Here is a 16,476-nt window from a genome sequence, read left to right on the forward strand (position 1 = left end):
GTTCTCTGAAATATAGTCAGCACATGCTGCCTTTTAAACCCCACTGGATCAACAGATCAATGAACATTCATAAAACAGCAAACCAATACCCCACTAGCAATTTAAATTCTTCAGAGCAATCGCACCTCTCATAAAACTGTGAACCAATCAGGAGGCAGGCCGTCAAAATGACAGTACAGGAAATGTTTCACCTTCTGCTCTTAGCTACTCCTGCTACAAAGATTAGTTTACCAAAATTCCCCTACTATACCTACAACAGGATTCTTCTATTGCTACTAATTTTGCTTTTAAAAAAAAATCTGACTCCACTAAACAATTTTACTGAACTGACAGAAGAGGGAACAGTTGTCTGACATGGCCTAACCAGGTTACATTGTGGCTCTGTCACAGTAAACAAACCACATCCATTAGGTGTCATGTGACTGCATGTTTAGAAACACTCTACAGAGAGTGCTAAGTTTAAAAAAACTCATGTTAACAGGGCCGCTGTGTCACCACTCGGCCCCATAAACTTAACAACACAGTGGCCAAATGTGAAGAAGCAATTATCTGGTAGCTTAAAGGTTGAACATAAATGTGTGAAGCCTCTTATTTGTCACCATATGAATCATGTCAGAGCAGGTAAACTGCTTCACCCCCCTTTAGCCTTCAGGAGATGTTTTACCTCCTTCCTCCAGGCTTTCTCTCTCAAACAAATTTAGACTCTGCTTTTTAAGGCTGACTCGAAGGATACGCCAATGTTGGAAAAACTAAATCAGTTCCACAATATTTAGTGTCATCACCTGTCCTCTGCTGCAAAATACCTTGCGAGTTTTGTATTTTCTTGTAGTTCTGTCACTCTGTGCCTCTACATTTCTGCTTATCTCTTGTTTACTTCAATAGAGGTTTGCGGGAAATATAGCGTTGTGCTAACCAACCCGGAGGGGAAGTAGAATACGAAATTGGATGTTAAAACCGGATGGCTCTCCCACCGAGATAATTGCAATCATTCTTCTCTTTTCTTTTTTTTTCCTGTAGAAAGTGAAGAGTTTGGACCTGTTTTTACCCAGGAGCCAGATGATGTGATTTTTCCTTTGGATTCAGATGAAAAGAAAGTGGTGATGCACTGTGAAGCGCGGGGGAATCCACCACCCACATACAGGTGAGACATATATTTGCCCATCTCTTAATTGCAGCCCTACTTTAACGTATCATTAGCCTGCCATTCAAGTGGAATACAATTAAATATCCAATTCTTCTCTTGATTTTTCAGTTGGTACATCAATCGGACAGAGGTTGACGCAGAGGCAGATTATCGCTACAGCTTCATTGATGGAAATTTGATTATTACCAATGCAAGTGAGATCCGTGATTATGGGAAGTACCAGTGCAAAGCAGAGAACAGCTTTGGGACCGTGCTCAGTCGAGAGTCTGTTCTACAGTTTGCATGTGAGTGGACTTTTCATTTATTCAGTCAGATATCTTCACAGTTACAGAAGGTCAAATAGTACTGTACATATGATGCACTTTATACAGCGGAGTGAAGCTCTGTAGGGCTGTGTTAGAAAAAAAAAAACTTTTTTTTTTTTTTCTCAGAAGAACATGGCTCTCGTGTGCAGCAAATAATTAGCTTCAAGCTCTTTGTCTCTCTGAGTCAAAATAAACGTGTTTGGTTCCAGGGGTAAATAAACACTACGCTATCTACGGTGAGGTCTCGCTGCCGAGTTTAGTTCCCAGAGGCTCCATCTGATACTGTTGAGTTGCACTGCTAACAGGGTATGTGCCCTCAAATGCCACGTCTCAATGGTAAATGAGAGCAAGAAGCACATTCCTTCTCCCAGTAATCCCCTGGCCTAACTCCAAAACATCAACACCGGCTGAGGCAGCACACACGGAGAGAGACCAGGGCCTCTATGCTCTGAGGAAATGCGTTGTTGGGTTTACAGTTTTCCTCAAGAGCAATGACTATTACGGCCTTATTGGCATCTCCACGGGGAGATCACCGACCTCACTTATGAGCTGTTGGTAGAAAATATAGTACATCAGCTCTCCTGTGTGTTAAAGGGGCCTCTAGTAGTTATTTTACAATGATAATTGGGGAAACAAATTGCTAGATTTGCCTCAAACTATTCAGGCAAAGACAGGAAAAGGATTTTATAAGAGTTATTTAATTTAAAGTAAAGTTTTAGAGGTGTTTGGAAGCTCTTGTTTCGATTACTTCTTTTGAAAGTTTCTTGTTTATTAGCGTAATCAGAAAAGTGAGCATGAATCAGAAGTAGACCTGTCCTAAATTAAATATAGAGCCAGACTGTGTTGGCAGGCAAACATGCCCAGATGGTGAAGCGCAGACAGACACTTTAGGAAAAAAAAAAAAAAAAAAAAAGTGCTGCTAGTTACTGAGGGAGTGAAACTGCACCTCGACATGTACCTTCATCTGTCCTCTTAACCAGGACGATCTGTTCCTCCCCCTCTCTGCACTTCAGAGTCAAATCAGTGTGTAAAAAATGAGCATGAGACTCTCTTTCTGAAATGTTCGACTTCGCCTCAGAATGAGCAATGTGACGTGATGGCACTCATTTTTCAGTCCAAGCTTCAAGCCGAGACATGGGGAGCTATTTTTAGTTAGACATAAATACTGTACATTTGCTTGACATTTTATTATCCATTAGATTCATAGTGCCACCGTGCGAGATTCAGGCATAGTAATGTCTTCTACAGATCAAGATGGTGTTCTGAAATACACCTGGTACCTTTTCTTTCCTTCAGGTGTTAGAAGCAGTTACAATGTTTCCCCCCTCCATTCACATGGACCTCCCACAAAACTAATCTATATTCTTAAATTACTACTTAAATTGTGCCTTGGCAGCGATCTTAAATTTTTTTAAAGGGTTAAAACCACATTATAGAGCTGCAGCAGAGGATGTGTCCGGGGTCATGTGGGGTTGATTGGCAGGTGTGTCAGTTGGGACGATGGCCACCTGTCCGTCACACATCAGCTGCACCTCAGCCACTGTTGCACTAAATTGGAATTTCTTCTACCTATAACAGACCAGTCAGTGAGTATCCTGTAGTTGGTGGCGGATGACAGAGAGTAATGTGTAAAATCTGCAGCCCTGACTGTGTCAGGTTAAAAGTATCACAGCAAATATAGCCTATAATCGGCCACAACATGATTTCATTATTATTCAACTCTTTCTGACTAATCATATCGTTTACTTGCAGTGCTGCAACTTTTGTGTGGCCCTGGGGTTTGGAGTCACAACCCGTAAATATCACTCATTGAATAAACATGTGGGGCTGTCTCCGTTGTACTACAGAGTCAGCAACAAATCCCTCATCTCACCACCTGTTGTTGTTATTGTTGAAGCAGTCTGAGATTTCCGTGTGTGATTCGTTGTATTGCACATAGAATCACCATACAGCTGAAGAAATGCTGAAAAATGATTTTCTTTAAATGGATGGAGGTTGTTGATTTTTTTTTTTCATGTCGATAGACAGAGCTCTTTGTTTAGGGTGATTACCAAGTAAGCTTATCAGGCTTAATAGCTGTAACTGCTAACTGAACTTTTAATTCATCCCATGACAGAATATAGTCTTCTTTTCTAATGTTATCCCCGACTGCTCTGTGTCTGAAGCAGCAGGGCTGTCTTTTTCTTGTGCTTTGTGCTGTGCAAATATTCAACAGCATCAATGTGTAATAGCCTCACACTCAGTCCACATTTCTTCAAATGCGACCCTTCAAAGGCTAGTCACAGAAACAAAGAGCGGTGCCCTGCAGCACACATTTAGATGCAGAACCTTCCCTCTCTTTTCCAGCATAACAAATGGTGGGTATTTATCACTCAGCGTGGAGCTCAACTTTTTTGTTCCCTTTTCATGTTGGCACTGCACATTTTCAGGCTCTGACACAGTTGTCCCCTTCTTTAACAAGTTCAGATACACATGAGCTGATCTTTTCCACATAAACGGAGCGTTTTACAGAAGTAATTGGATGCTTTTATATTTTATAAAGACTTGAAAAGAATTGATAAACATATTAGACATGTGTCAGCCAACACTGGTACCAAACAGTTTAACAAGTCACAGTAATGTTAGTATTTGAAATGTTTTTATTGATGTTAGTTTTTTATTGTTACTTAATGATGTCACTATAAAATCGGCTAAACATGTGCAGTCCATCTATAAATAAAAATGACCGAAGAAAAGTCACTTTTTGTTTGGACAACGGAGAGTTTCATTTAATTAAGCCGAGGTCCCTGATGTCGAGATGTTCATGTTGAACCCTCATTTCTTCACTGTGCATGTCGTGATTCGTCATTGCTTAGGTGTCCTGTAGGTGCTCGCAATACCAGTCTTTTATTTGTATGTGTAGAGACTTTTGGATGTTGACTGTTACAAATGTTGGTTTATGATAATGGTCAGACAAAACAAACAAAAACACAAATGCTCAGTTGGGCTAAATAAATGAGCTGGTAAGCCAAAAAGATTTTGCAGGGCTGAGTAGTGGTTGACATTTAGTTCCCGTGCAGCCTTCCTCTGCACCCTGTAGACCAGGTGGTTGTTAAGTCAAACAGGGAGACTGAATGCAGCCTTGATGCTGGGAATCAGGAGAGATGAACAGTGGACCAGACGGAGTGAATGAGGAGCATTCAGTGCTCTCTATATTCTGTCCACTGGTCCTGTATGTGCTCCAAAGATGTTTCGAAAGGATGCCTTATTTTTCCTCTTTGTTTTGAAATTCTGAGCTGCTGAACTCACACTTGGGCTGTTTTTCAGCTGTGACTTTGAAGGCAGCAGGCAGAAAGGAGGCCTCTGATCTTACTCCCCAAAGACTCCTTCTCTTTCTGCAGACGTGAGTCTGGCTGCGGCTCAGGTATTGAGCCACTCTGAGCAGTACAGTACAAATGAAATTAACGGGATGCTTCGACTTGGGCATTTGAAGACACACACACACATACGCTCCACACTCCAATATTCTGCACACTGAAATGATATGTATTTAATGCCCATTGATTGAATTCAAACTCATCTTGAAATAACTAATTAGCATTGAGCACCTGCTCCTGTGCGCACTACAAATTACATGACTGCATTCCTGAATTTTAAACATTCATGTGGACACATGTTTATTAGTAATTTTGAGGCTGTTTTGACATTACATATGAAAGGGTTTGACATAGCTTCACTGACAGAGCTGTGGTCTGGAAAGGGAAATGATGAGGCCAGTGAGAGATTCATTTGAGCCTCAGCTCTGGATTCACTACCATATGCATTCTTCTAAGATGACTGTCTTATTTAGAAGTCATTGGCGCATCCGTTTGGTCTTTATTTGTTTGTCATGTATTTGCATGTTAAGTGATCATGCATGTGCTTCAATAATGTACTTCTCAGCTGGCAATCAGACAGCATCGTTCCTTTTTATCGAGGTTTCCTCCTTTCATTCTCAGTCAGGGTGGCTTTTACTGCTTAGCATGGCTTATTACTCCAAACAGCCAGTGTTGCTGCTGCCTGAATGTGAAATGTATAATTTCGTCTGGGCCTGCTGATGCTTTCCAGGAAAGCCCTTGATTGCTGGTCATGTTTAGAAATGAGTGTAAAGGGTATATTTCACTGGATATACCGTACTCTAGGTGGAATTGTTACCATTCTACAGTACACACATTTTACAGTCATTTCCAGAAGCCAAATTGTAACACATAGAGACGAAAATTACATTTATTATTTATTAAATTAGGCAGGAAGTCTTGAGTTTCCAACATAAGCGGCCTGGCTGAATAATTCATAGGAAAAAAATGTCGACACAATAATACTGTATTTACAGCGCTGCAGTGTTGTCGGTCACTTATTTCTGTTTTTGTTCTTCATCATATTAAATAAACGTTATTAACAACTGAGGGACCTTCATTCACTGATTTCTTCACAATTAATAAAGTCCTAACCCTGTGTATCAATATTAGACAGATCTTCTTCACCTACATCTCGTCTATTTGCACATAAAAGACAGCACATTAATCTGCAAAAACATATGAGTTTAGTTCAAGTTTAAAAAGAACGAAACAAAAACTTCTCTTACAAAACTGTCAGGCCAGGGACGGCAACTTGTGAATGAATAATTAACATGAACATCAGCAGCTCTCCATCCCTGTGGCAGGTTGTTAGCACAAATAAATCAACACTTGTCAAACATGGCAAATGGGCCCAGATAACAGGACCCAGTGTCATGATAGTATAGCAGTCCAAGAAAGCTACAATAAAAAAGAAATAGTAGTAAGCCCTCAGCTTGAATGTTTACTCCTCCATTGAATAGAAAATCCAATCTGTTAGAAATCAATTTAAGGTAAAGGTTCAATCGATCTTCGTTCATATTTAATTACATAGGGAGCTGAACTAGCCTATCTACAGTCGGCTGTATTTTAGAAATCCTTGCTTTGTGCTTACTGTTTATTCAGGATTTTCCTCTTGTTTGCTGCACAGGCCGAGGTTGATTTGTGGGCATGGAAGGTTGATATGTGGTGTGGATTGAATCCAAGATGTATGACAGGCTGCACTCCTGGTTTATTCTCCAGAAAAAGTGCAGCATAGCACATTAAATATTTACTCTCCCCCTATTCCTTTTTGGATATATTTGAGCTATTTTCTCTCCAGGTTTTAATGGTTTAAATTTACCTTTTGTTTGTACATTTATTCATGTATGAGCAGTTTTTTTCTTGTCCTGGTGAATATATTTTTTTTAAACGTACGTGACCAGAATATAAAATGTAACACATCTTAGTGCTTTAACAAGAAGAAAAAGACGCTGATTAAAAAACAGAGATATACACTTTGACAGGAAATTGGCCGGGTGTTACATTTCGTGATGAAAGCCATCATTATTGAATGTGCCAGAATCTTAAAAGAAACGCAGGTTTCACAAGTCACTCGAAGGCATAATTATCCACCAGTTCCAGGGTGACGGTAAACACTGCCCCTCAAAGTGATGAAATGAAAGTGGTGGAGACGCGGGGACCTGCCCTGGGTCAGCAGTCTGTCGCTCGTTTTCCACACTTTGGAGTCGCTTCAACTAGAAATTAAACAGGCTGTTTTTGGAACAAGAAGGCTGCAAAGGGACTCCAAATGTGGCCTGCTTTGTTGTACTAGCACATACAGTAAACATCAGTAGGTGAAAAACAAACCTGTCATATTACAGGATTCAATATGCTGTTGGTAAAGGCTCTGAATTCTAAAAGTATAATGATTTATTAGGGATTGTTTATTCTCACAACTTTTGCTAAGAATCCTAATCCGAAAGGTTTATTTAACATAGCTGAACAAAGGTTCAAAGCATCTATCGGTAAACAAAGCCAAATTAGTTTATGGAGTGTGACTAATGCTAGCGATGCTTAAACAGCTAGCCCGTGCTGGTTACACATTGCCCCATCCAGAAGTATACCAGTCCAACCTGACACATCCTGTATACAACTTGATTTCCATTTTCTAGATTAAACAAAAACAACAAGATTTCAGCTGTTTAATGTGTTGTAGAGCTGTGCTGTTGAGTAGTAGAGCATTCTGGCTGAATAGCATTAGCAATTAGCTGGAGCTTCACTAGAAGTGGGCGTCTGCGTTCCAGCACACACACAACCTTTAAAGGCCATTTTGAGCCTGAATTAATACAATGATCATACTACTACTTTAATCAGCTAATCATACACATCCCTGCTTTAGTACAATATGCCTAGTGAGCAATGTAGCACAACAACTTCAACAAAGTCCATCTACATGATAATTTGCACATCTCTGAGTTCTGTGGCTTTTTACTTTTATTTTGGAACGGAGGATGGAAATGGAGACCTTCTGAGGCAGTAAACCTTTGATTAATGTTGGCTTTTTTTTAGCCATGAGCCAAAGCTTAATCAAGTACCTTTAGGTGCTTAACCTTAACCATTGAATTGCCATTGTTAAGGTTAATCACTGTGCAGGCAACCGGTGGGAGTTGATGGTGTTGTAACAAGGACAAGAAGCCCAAACACAATCAACTGTGTGCTGAACCCGAGATACTGCAGTCAGGAATCAAACTGTTGACTGAAAAGTTATCCTTGTACCATATTACAATTAAAGTGTTCTCCCATCATTTATTAAAGTTAAAGGGCTAATTGGTCTTGCACTGTCAAAGTAACTCTTCTTGTTATATTCTCCAGTAATGTTAAGAAGGATTCTTTTTGTGTGTTGTACCAGATCTCGGTGCTTTTAGTGGGAAGACCAGAGGTGGAGTTTCTGTACGTGAAGGCCAAGGTGTGGTACTCATGTGTACCCCTCCTCCTCATTCACCAGGTAAGAGACATTCAGACAGAGACAGAAGAAAAACATTTTTTTTTCTTCTTACTACCATCGTTATTGTCAGTAATCCCATCATAATTGTGATCACATTTAGTTTTGATCAAAGTGCCAATAACTGTTAAGGTTAATAATTTCCTCATTTTGTAGTAATTGATTTGGGTTAGGTTGTGTACCCGTCCCCTCTTTCCTCTATGCTTTCATGCTGTTTGAATAGTATGGCAAGTAAAGTCATATAGGATACACATAGGATGGATTCTCAGAGATCAAATTTGCTGGATCATTAGAATTAGAAAAAAATGTTATACAGCCAATTATTTCCCATAGACAGTGTTCTTTAATGGCATGTTTTGAATATCCCTCTCTCTGCAGTAGTCCTCTAATGTAGGCTCTTTTGTGTGTCATGAATCATCCAAGCTTTCTGTTTGCATCAGCGGCACTGCACCCATGGGAGTGTTTGCCGAGTGCTCTTCAGCACCCGCTTCCATTTCTGGATGCCTTTTTGAATGACATGATAGCAACCAGAGTCAGTGACAGACGAGCAGATAAAACAAAGAGACGATTAATGATTAATGATGACTAATGATTGACAGATTAAAGTGTAGTGTGGATGATTTTTATCGTGAAAGTTCTCCATCAATCACAGCATGATTGTTGCCTTTACAGCAGCTGTATGTCATTTCTTTGTGCTGTATTTACTACGCCATGGATGCATGATTTTATTTCTCCCATTCAACCAAGCCTTTGTCTCTGATGGTTAAAAGTGTGACTGACATGGAAGTCAAACAGTGGTTATGATGTTTCGGCGTGAGATCAGTATAATGGAAATAAAGATTTTCTGTCATTTAAGGTTTGTTACAGTCCGGCAGCTATGAGCTTTAAATTGGCCCAGGTTTCATTCATGATGACATTCTGTAAGACCCTCATGTTACTGGTATTAGATTGGCCCACTTGATCAATACAGAATATGTGATACAATCGGCGAACAGTTAAATGTGCAATTTCGAACAATGAGATTTAACATCAGATATCATCATATAACTTCCATATCAACAGCTTAGTCTTGGAAAACAACGATGTGAGTAATTTTAATACTTTAATCTGTGCATTCTTGTTGTTATTGTCTGAGAGAAGGAACGAAATTCACTGTGACGGAGTGTGGAATTAGCATTTATCAACTGAAGATGGCAAACGAATTTAAAGAAGAGATATAAAAGACCAGCTCTGAAGAGATAATCCAGAGAAGCCTTAAGCAGACGCACATCCAGTTAATGAATTTTACTCAGTTTCCCATGACAAGGAGTAGATTTTATTTTTTTCTTGAAATATCATCTTACTCATCTAGTTATCTCGGAACACCAATGCTGGTTTGCCCGTCATTATGAGTGGATTCCTTGAGATCTCTATAAAATGGCTAAAAATTAACGTTTGATAAAACGACCACAATTGACTCATCATCATGAGAAAGTAAAATAAATCTATGGATATTATGTCCTGTCAAGGCCTCAATATAGGCTGCTTAGGTATCAAATGGGTTTGAAGGCTTCCTCTTTGTATGATGGGAACATCATGGTACATTTTGTGTAACAGTAAGAAAAATAATATTCCATGTGTCCATGATCAAACCATGACTGTTGTTTTAAAGCTTCAGCAGCTTCAGAGAGTGATTTTGAGATTATTTATCTGTAAAGAGTGGTTCAAAAAGCATCGTATTCCATCTATAAAGTTTGAAAGCCTGATGTAATGTAACATATTTGTAAATTGCAGATCATCCTCATCAGACTGTTGGGCCTTCATTCTAATTGTTTTTTCATGATTACATATATAACTAGAATTAAGATTAACAGGTAAAATTACAACTTGAAAAATGTATGTTGCTGACATGAAAAATGATCTCAGACAACTAAATGTCTTTTGATAATGCCACAGATGGAGAATTTTTCTGTTGTGATGAATGCCGGGGTGAGTCAGAGCGTGTCACAGAGGAAATTCATAAAGTAGAGGGAGTGTTCAACAGGGTTTGTCTTCAGTCGGTTGTGGGAGGGCTCAAAGACATTAAGATGACACTTAAACTAGGTCTCATGAGTGAAAATAATTTGGAATCAGCGAAACGTGAAAAGTTTATTATTTTTCATTTCATGGCTTTGAACACTGGCTTTTTATGTGTCTTTGGTAAATAGTTTTACTATAATGAATCCAATGTATAAAGACCGAAATAAAACCTACAGTGTATGAATGTGGTGAATTTGAGACATGTATACCTTATTATAATCCAAGAATCCAAGAATCTTTATATTTTCTTGTCTGTTATATAAAGAACAGAAGTGGTTAATGTCGGATCTCACGGCCTGGATTACACCGGTTCCTGTTTCTCGGTCCCTGCTCCTTTCTCATACTGGAGTGGTCCTCTCCTTAGATTTAGCAAGTGATGCTGACTTTGCAAATTGATCCATAGAAAACAATAATTGACTCAGAATCCTGTATTTATTACGATATCCGTCCTTGTTGCAGTCACTAGCTTTGAGCTTACGTCACTGTTGAGTAGAATGATCTGAGTACTTTGATACACTCATTCATTATTTAGCACAGGGACATAAATAGTTAAAAAACAATCTATTCACAACAGAGAGATTTTAATGCGAGTCAAAGAGTTGGGGAATATTGTCAGGAACATTGAATGGATGAGTTTGTCTCAGAGTTTGAAAATCTTCTTCATCATCTTTTTTTAATAGAATGATGGATGTGGTTGTGTCGAACTACAGGAAGCACAATAACACAAAGCAAACAGCAGGATGTCAACGTGGGCTCGATGTTCCTCATCGTCATGTTGCTTCTATCCACACGATCATTTTATCACCCACTTATTACTATTCAGGGTCACTTTGATGACTATTTCCAGCCCTTTTATCTGCAAACCCACATATTTTATTCTAAGCATTGTGCAACTTTCTTTTCCAGCATTTGAATTTGTTTATCAGTGAGAGTCTTGCAGAATACTAAACACTGAAGAACATCTGTGCTGCCAAGTCTGCCACGGATCAAAAGTTTACATCCTTAACACCATCGCAAATGGTTTTCCATGACCAAAATATCAAACTTTTAGTCTGGATGTGAAGGCAGCTCACACTAAAACAAAAAAATAAAATGTTTCCTTTCAATAAGTCTCAGAGCTACCCTAAACATGTCTTTGAAGTGTCTTGTTGTAAATCCACTCTGATCCTGTATGTGATCATGCCTATGTCAGCCCTGCTCAGAGAAGGCTGCTTATGTGTCTGTAGCTTTAAATGTAAATGAGATGTGTCTGGGAGCAGGTAAAAAACAGACAGGACAAACTTTTCTCATAATCAGGGGCTTTGTAGAAAGACTAGACACATACTGTGTTAGTGTTAGAGAAATGTGATTAAGTGTATCTTGTTTAATTTGTGAAGTTCTAATACTTTTCTTGAGAATCAATGCTCCTTTTGTTTTTAATCATGAACCAATTTTACCTTTTCTGACGATATTACTAATTCATTAAAATTATCTCACATGTTCATTACAGCCCTTTTTAACATGACCTTTTCATCTTAAATGACCTTAAGCCCTTTTAGACTAAAGACTACCAGTCATTGTATGTAATAAGCTGCTCAATTTGAGCTATTTCCTGTACTCATCACTTATGTTTATGTTTAAAGATAATGAATACATAAATAAATAAATATTTTGTTGTTGTTCTTGTCATTAATTCAGTATTGTAACTTTTTCAGAGCAAAGCAATTGGCAACATGTCAGAGAAGTTCACATGGCACAAACTCAATCAAAAACTCAGTGAAAAGTCCATCCTGCACATTCTGTTTAGTATTGAGTGTGCATCTCAAATAGAACAGCTCTGACTTATTGAATATGAATATGTGATATATGTTAGTAAAACAAGGCTTGTAGAGTGTGATCAGGATTGTTTGAGATACATACTGAACTCCATAAGGCATAATGCTCTGGAGATGGTGTATATAAGACTAATGCAAACTTTCAAAGCTGTTTACATCAAGCAGTCAGAGAGGCTCTGCTGTTTCTGATCTGCACGATGGTGCCTCTCTCTCTCTCACAGAGATCATCTACAGCTGGGTGTTTAATGAGTTCCCGTCCTTCGTTGCTGAGGACAGTCGGCGCTTCATCTCGCAGGACACAGGAAACCTGTACATCTCCAAGGTGCAACCCTCTGACGTAGGAAGTTACATCTGCCTGGTGAAGAACACGGTGACCAACGCAAGGGTCCTGAGCCCTCCGACACCCCTCACACTGAAAACCGACGGTAAGGCTTTCAGATATAAACATCTCATACATCAGCTGCCCTGGTTTATACAGTATGAATGTCGTAGGCAGACAAAATTCATGGATTTAATGGGATAAACCACACAAAAAGTATGACCGCTTCCCTTTTACGTTTGTTTAAAAGCATAAAAATATTGAGATTTGTTCCTTTATTAATGTATTTCATGATCCTGCTCCCTCCCTCTGAGTTGCACACATCATAATCTAAAAGCATATTTAACATTCTGATGGTACAGTTAATTCTATTTGAATGCATTTGGAGAAACATTTTCAGATCTGATAGGTTAATAAAAGTTGTCTGGTCTTCTGCTTCCAACTGGGCCTCCTGTTAGTGGGGGGCGTTATGATTTCCATACACACAGTAAATAGATAGTGAGCAATGCTTTAACATTAGTGTGGGGAGTCGTCTTCCCTCACAATGTGCTTTAGTGAAACTGGCCATGAGGGAAATCATTTTCCAGCATAAAATTAACTGAATCAATGGCCCTTGCTGGATGGGATTTTGCTCTTTTATACTGGCCTCTCAGGAGCCGTGCTGCTGAGCCGTTTGTTGGGTTCAGGTGTGGATTTCACCTACAGGCTTTTTAACATCCGACTACACAGAGAAACGTCCATCACTTCACACAGGTGCCTGTCATTGTCAAGGTTTCAAAGCGCTGCTCAGATTACATCCCCAGTGAAGCTTTGAAAAGGCCTGTGCGCTTCAGAACCAGGTTTGCTCCAAATGTTGCAACACCAATTTACCTCTGTGGCATTATATCCCTTCCAGCAAGATTCCTGTTGTGTATTTGGATAACCACGCAATAAATTGCCCACAGGTACGTAAATAATACTTAGAACATAACCGTGCTAAATTGGTTTGTATCTGCCATTAACCGAGATGCAGCTTTGTAATAGAGGTCATGTTGGAGAAGAAAGCTTCAATTGTTAAAGAATACATAATTAGGGTTTGATTATGTTAAGACGTGCCATTGTAATCGGTCCACAAGGACAGATTTGTCAATACCAGTTCGACTGCGTGAGCTAGTCTCATGATTCTTATAATTATTTTGTGATCTTGCAAATCCAGCTAATGTGCAGGATGATGCCATTTGGCAGACAGGGAGATGGAAAGTGAAGGTGTTAATTAAAAGGTGAAGACATGGCTCCTGTTAAAGTTGGCTCCTGAAAAGCTGACGTTGTCTTTTTCAGGAAGCTTGGAAGTAAATTGTGACCTTGGGTGAGGCAGGTTTTAATGTGATGTGTTAAAGTTGAAATAAGGGAGTTGATAATCAAATGTCATTCAGTATGTTACAGTTATTTTAAACCTTTTTGTGGCTTGATGTTAAAGAAAAAATAGAAGTATTTTGATATTCAGTTGACCTTGATGTAAAATGACGTGCCATGCTTGAATTAGTTGACCTTAACCTTTTTTCTAAATGATGAAGAAAATTGACCTTTGCAGCATCCACATGGTGATATGTGTCCATGAGGCAGGCTGAAGGACAGCACTCTCACCTGCAACACAACACAGCCAAACCAAATCTCTACAGCTGTATGTCCATTTAGCCAAAGAATGCCTTGGCACCTCTAGCCTGATAAATGTCATGATGTTCAGCTGCCCTCGCTATTGTGAATTTGGATCTAAAATGCTGAAAATTGCTTTGGCAACTCCCAGAAAAGACACTGAAAAGTGTGTGTGCACCTATCAGTCATTGGATTCTGACCAATCAGATACTACAATCTGTGCCTCAGTGAAAGTGAGTGATTATTACACAGCAGACATTTCAGGCTTCATGTGTGTGGCTAACCACTGTCAGCTCCAACCATGAGTCTCTTAATCAAAACAAGCATCTGGGCTCCATTATACTCTGTTGCAAGCCATTGATCGTCAATTCACGATCCACCCTGAGCAGAGCGGGGCTAAGCACTGAGCTCTGGACTAAAGCACTGGTTTAAAACAGAGGTAGTGCTCATCTCACTTTGATTTATTTGGATGCTGTAAATAGAAGCAGTAGTGCATTGTTTAAACTTTAATGACAGTCACTCTGAAATGACTGTGGATCAGAACACCTTTAGCATTTGTTCATAAATTAAAGGGAATACACCACAGCTGGATGACATACACATTTAATATGTGATAGTTTAATCGAAGCTGTGAGCCATCCTCCCTCTTTTGTTATAAATGTCTAGATTTCATCTTGTGTTTATTTCTATGTTTTATATCCAGCAGTGTGTGTGTGTGTGTTCACATGGATGCTGTTTTTAAAGGAGTTGCAGCTTGATTTCTTGTTCATGTCGGATTAGTGGAAATGAAACATTATCTGCAGCAGATTTTTCACAGATGTATGTTGATGGCGGCTGTCAAAAAAAAACCTCTCATGCTCGGAGTGATTGACAGGTCATTTACCATACTGAGCTACACTCAACTATGAAGGATCTGAGTTTGTAGCTGAATTTACGACAATTACACATAAAAAGACTAATCCATCTATAACAAGGTTTATATACCTCAATTGTACATATTTAATAGAAATATATAGATTGAAAAAAATGGGCATGTTGTGTTTGTGACTTGAGTGAGAAAAGTAGGCAAACACAAAAAGATATGAGAGGCGCTCTGTTCTGTTCATCCTTTATTAAGTCCTTACTACAGGTAAAGTTAAATTATGTGGCAGACAAAAACATCTAGTATATATGAAATCAACTCCTGTAAATGACAGTAAAGAAGAGAAACATGTTTTATATAGAGGTATGTATGAAAGAAATCTATGCCCTTGAGCAAGGCACCAAACGTCACAAGACATTTTCCCTCTTCTCACATTTACAGGAAGCATAATGTTTGCAGACACATATTCCTGGGACACGATCTCAGTACTACACTGTAAATTGTTATGGAAGACCTTTGGCCCAGAGGCATATTGGATGTCAGCGTGATTTTATTGCTAACCGGCATATTTTCAGTGGTGCAGTCAAAACAAATAGATGATCCTTTACTGTAAATGTACACACTGTTCTATGCAGAGCACAGCAACGTAATACTGCTACAGTGAAGTAATTAAATCATAACAATAGTACAAAGGCTTCAGAGTGGTTCGTGTGTGGGTTGGAAAAACACACCTTTTCCCTGTCGCCGTGTAGAATCACTGCCTCCAGATTGGATGCTAGAAGACACGTTTCAAAGATCCCATCTTCTAAGAATCAATATTTAAAGTGACATTATTAGATATCATTTGGTACATTACAGCCTTCTGTGTGACTGTAATCAAATTCACGGCTTTGGTGCTTGCGCAGTAAAAAATTTCACCAATGCCTTCAGGGCACGTTGCTCAATAAAGATGAGGATGAATTTCTGAAGACAATCGGGGAAAAGTCCAGCTGACCCTGATAATGAAATTAGTTTTTTTTATTCTGTAGTGATCCAAAAAGTATCATATTCATATTTATAAGCATGTTTAGATATTTTAAATTTGATCTTGCGAGTCCATACGAAAACATACAAACTATTAAGTCACTTTTTCGAAGTTTCAATCAATGTGTTGTTTGTTTTATTGCTTTTTTCTTTTCAAAGTTTCCAAAGTTCTCTCGCCTTAGTGCTTCTGAGAGACACCTTAAAATGCCCATCGACTCCAGAGCGCTAATAAAACACACCGTTTTTTAACGCTCTTAGCCTGGAGTTCCCGTAAATTTGAGGACACGCTTTATACTTTGAAATTAGTTTGCAGAAGAACAGAGCACAACAGAAAAAACGAAGCAATTTTCCAGTGATTAATAAATGAAACTGGAACATAAAACATAAAGCTGTGCAACAAATTAGGTACGGTAATGTTTTATTACCCAGCCTACACTTTATTTCTTTCAATTCTATCAGCTCTAGCAACTGAGACTGAATAA

The 16,476-nt window shown here is 38.9% G+C and overlaps 1 protein-coding gene across 2 annotated transcripts in view; it reads left to right on the plus strand.

The window, feature by feature from the left end:
• cntn5 (contactin 5) overlaps positions 1 to 16,476 on the plus strand; it is a 101,598-nt gene that overhangs the window by 47,580 nt on the left and 37,542 nt on the right. For both annotated transcript variants that reach the window (XM_079353292.1, XM_079353293.1), the window contains exons 4-7: positions 1,018 to 1,141; positions 1,253 to 1,428; positions 8,194 to 8,289; positions 12,380 to 12,583. In XM_079353292.1, the coding sequence (XP_079209418.1) occupies positions 1,018 to 1,141; positions 1,253 to 1,428; positions 8,194 to 8,289; positions 12,380 to 12,583 (600 nt within the window). The remainder of the gene's footprint in view (positions 1 to 1,017; positions 1,142 to 1,252; positions 1,429 to 8,193; positions 8,290 to 12,379; positions 12,584 to 16,476) is intronic.

Source organism: Symphodus melops, assembly GCF_947650265.1.
Source record: "Symphodus melops genome assembly, chromosome: 10".
Lineage (NCBI taxonomy): Eukaryota > Metazoa > Chordata > Actinopteri > Labriformes > Labridae > Symphodus > Symphodus melops.